This window comes from Poecilia latipinna, unplaced genomic scaffold, assembly GCF_001443285.1.
Source record: "Poecilia latipinna isolate Pla-1442-1.1 unplaced genomic scaffold, P_latipinna-1.0 Scaffold690, whole genome shotgun sequence".
Classification (NCBI taxonomy): Eukaryota; Metazoa; Chordata; class Actinopteri; order Cyprinodontiformes; family Poeciliidae; genus Poecilia; species Poecilia latipinna.
Window position 1 is genome coordinate 81,067 of NW_015113306.1, and position 2,136 is coordinate 83,202.

Sequence of the window (2,136 nt, forward strand, 5' to 3'; positions counted from 1 at the left end):
ATAAGTATATTTAAAAGATGCATATTAATAAACCTGATTGTGTCCTTGTTTCCTTTTTTTACTGCTTGTGTTTTGAAGTAATCAAATCATTTCCACACGAGCATCATGTGCTTTTACACATTAATGGAAGAAAACTTCATAAAAGCTGGAACCTGTCGTGCAGGAATACTTGCATATTCATGCAGCTTATCGACTGATAGGCCTGTCGCAATAAGCAATAAATCAATTGGGTGATAAATTAAAAATAAAACAGGCTCAATAATTTCCATTTGCATGATTTATTGTTTTTAACCACAAACTGGGTGACAAAAATCTTCAGTCTGGAGCTTCGATCTCAACTAGCTCTTTTTGAAGAACACATTTCTTTACAGAAACTTCATATTTTATGTTCTACTTTGTTTATTTGGGATATTTAAGACGTCTTCCAGTTCCAGAGTTATTGAACTTTGAGAGTATTTTACATTATTATGCTGTTATTGTTACATTGCTATGAAATGGTGGTAAAACACCATTTGTGTGTCACGATAAAGCTTATGTTTACTGTGACAGGCCTATCGATTGATAGCTTCTTCTCATCAATATATCACAACGCTGTCTTGTAAAAATCTAATCCCGGAGCTAAATGACTCAATCTGTAATTTTATGCTGTACTCTAGATTTCAGGGGTTAAACCTACTTATTGAGCCACAATATAAAATAAACACTTTATTAGCATGCCTTGTTAACAACTAAAAGTGCACCAGCATCATAAAAAATATGTACAGTAAAAGGACTTGCAGGAAGCAGAAGGGATTAAATATGTACATGTCTTTTAAAATGAATCCTTAAGATAATAGTGGTTGTTTTATCTGTGGCGCAGATTCGAGCTCCTGGCTCTGCGTCCCGTCTTCACGCCCGTCGCCCGCCATCACCACCCGCCGGCTGATGTTATTCTGCAAAAAGTCTTTCAGGCCGTCGAAGCCCTGGGTGAATAGATACTCCAGGTACCAGCTCCACGGCTTGGTTTGCTGAAAAGCACACGGGGAGTCGCATCAGAAAACATCTGAAGGACTGTGTGATCAAAGACGGATGACTGAGGCAAGTCGAGACTAGATGTGACGTCTTAAATGAACACAGAACGGAAAAGGAGACTCGTTTTACCTTGATGGAATTGAGGTCCGTGTCTTTTCTGCCGGGCCAACACTGATAAAGAGACGACATTAATATTCAGTGACAGAAATGTGTGGGAAATCTCACAAGATCGCAGGTGGCCCAAACCCAAAAAAAAAGGTGTATGTGTGTTATTAAACATCTTAAAGGGCAGCCATTTATTATAAATATCCCTATTGATTAATGCATCAGCTCTGAAGGATACATTAAAACTCATTTGTCTTGGTTGTAGGTCTGTTTGGCAAAATGCACAGCAAGAATCCAAACTGATCCATCAAAACAATAGGCAGGTTTCTGCCTGAGAAACTTCCAGTTCCACTTCTTTATGAACATAAAACACTGAATTTATGACAAACATTTCTACAACCGACAAAAAAAACAACAGAGAAAGAGACATAGGAAGAGAGGACATAGGACTGGAAAGAAGGGAAGAGGAAGGAAGGAAGTAGTGATGAGGGGGAAAAGGAAGAAAAAGAGGAGAGAGATGAAGGAAACAAAAAAGAAAAGGAAATGAGTGACCAAAGGACACAATGAAGCAAGGAAGGAAGGAATGAAGTGGCAACATGAAGGGGACATAGGAAACAAAGAAAAGGAAGAACACAAGAAGGAAGGAAATGAGTGGCAAAGAAAGGACATAATCAAGGAGAAAGAGGACACAAGATTGGAGAAATAAAAGGAAGGAAGGAAAGAAGAAAAGAAAAATAGTAAAAAATTGCATATATGTGGAGAGAGATGAAGGAAAACAGAAAAGCAAGAACATAGGAAGGAAGAACAAGAAGGGAAGTATGGAAGGAAAGGAAAGACAAGGAAGAAAGGAAGGGAGCATAGGAAACAAAAAGGAAAAGACAGAACAAGAACTAAGGAAGGAAGGAGACAAAAAAGGAAACAAGTGACAGGAAAGACACAATGAAGAAAGAAAGAAAGAAAGAAAGAAAGAAAGAAAGAAAGAAAGAAAGAAAGAAAGAAAGAAAGAAAGAAAGAAAGAAA

General features: G+C 37.7%; 1 protein-coding gene across 1 annotated transcript in view; it reads right to left on the reverse strand.

Moving 5' to 3' along the window:
* Window positions 1-266: 266 nt before the first annotated feature.
* The window catches only part of cenpi (centromere protein I), a 19,740-nt gene continuing 17,870 nt past the window's right edge, over window positions 267-2,136 (reverse strand). The window contains exons 19-20 of the mRNA XM_015044778.1: window positions 1,141-1,182; window positions 267-1,007 (exon numbers count right to left, since the gene is read on the reverse strand). Coding sequence (XP_014900264.1) covers window positions 825-1,007; window positions 1,141-1,182 — 225 coding nt within the window. The 3' untranslated portion in view covers window positions 267-824. The remainder of the gene's footprint in view (window positions 1,008-1,140; window positions 1,183-2,136) is intronic.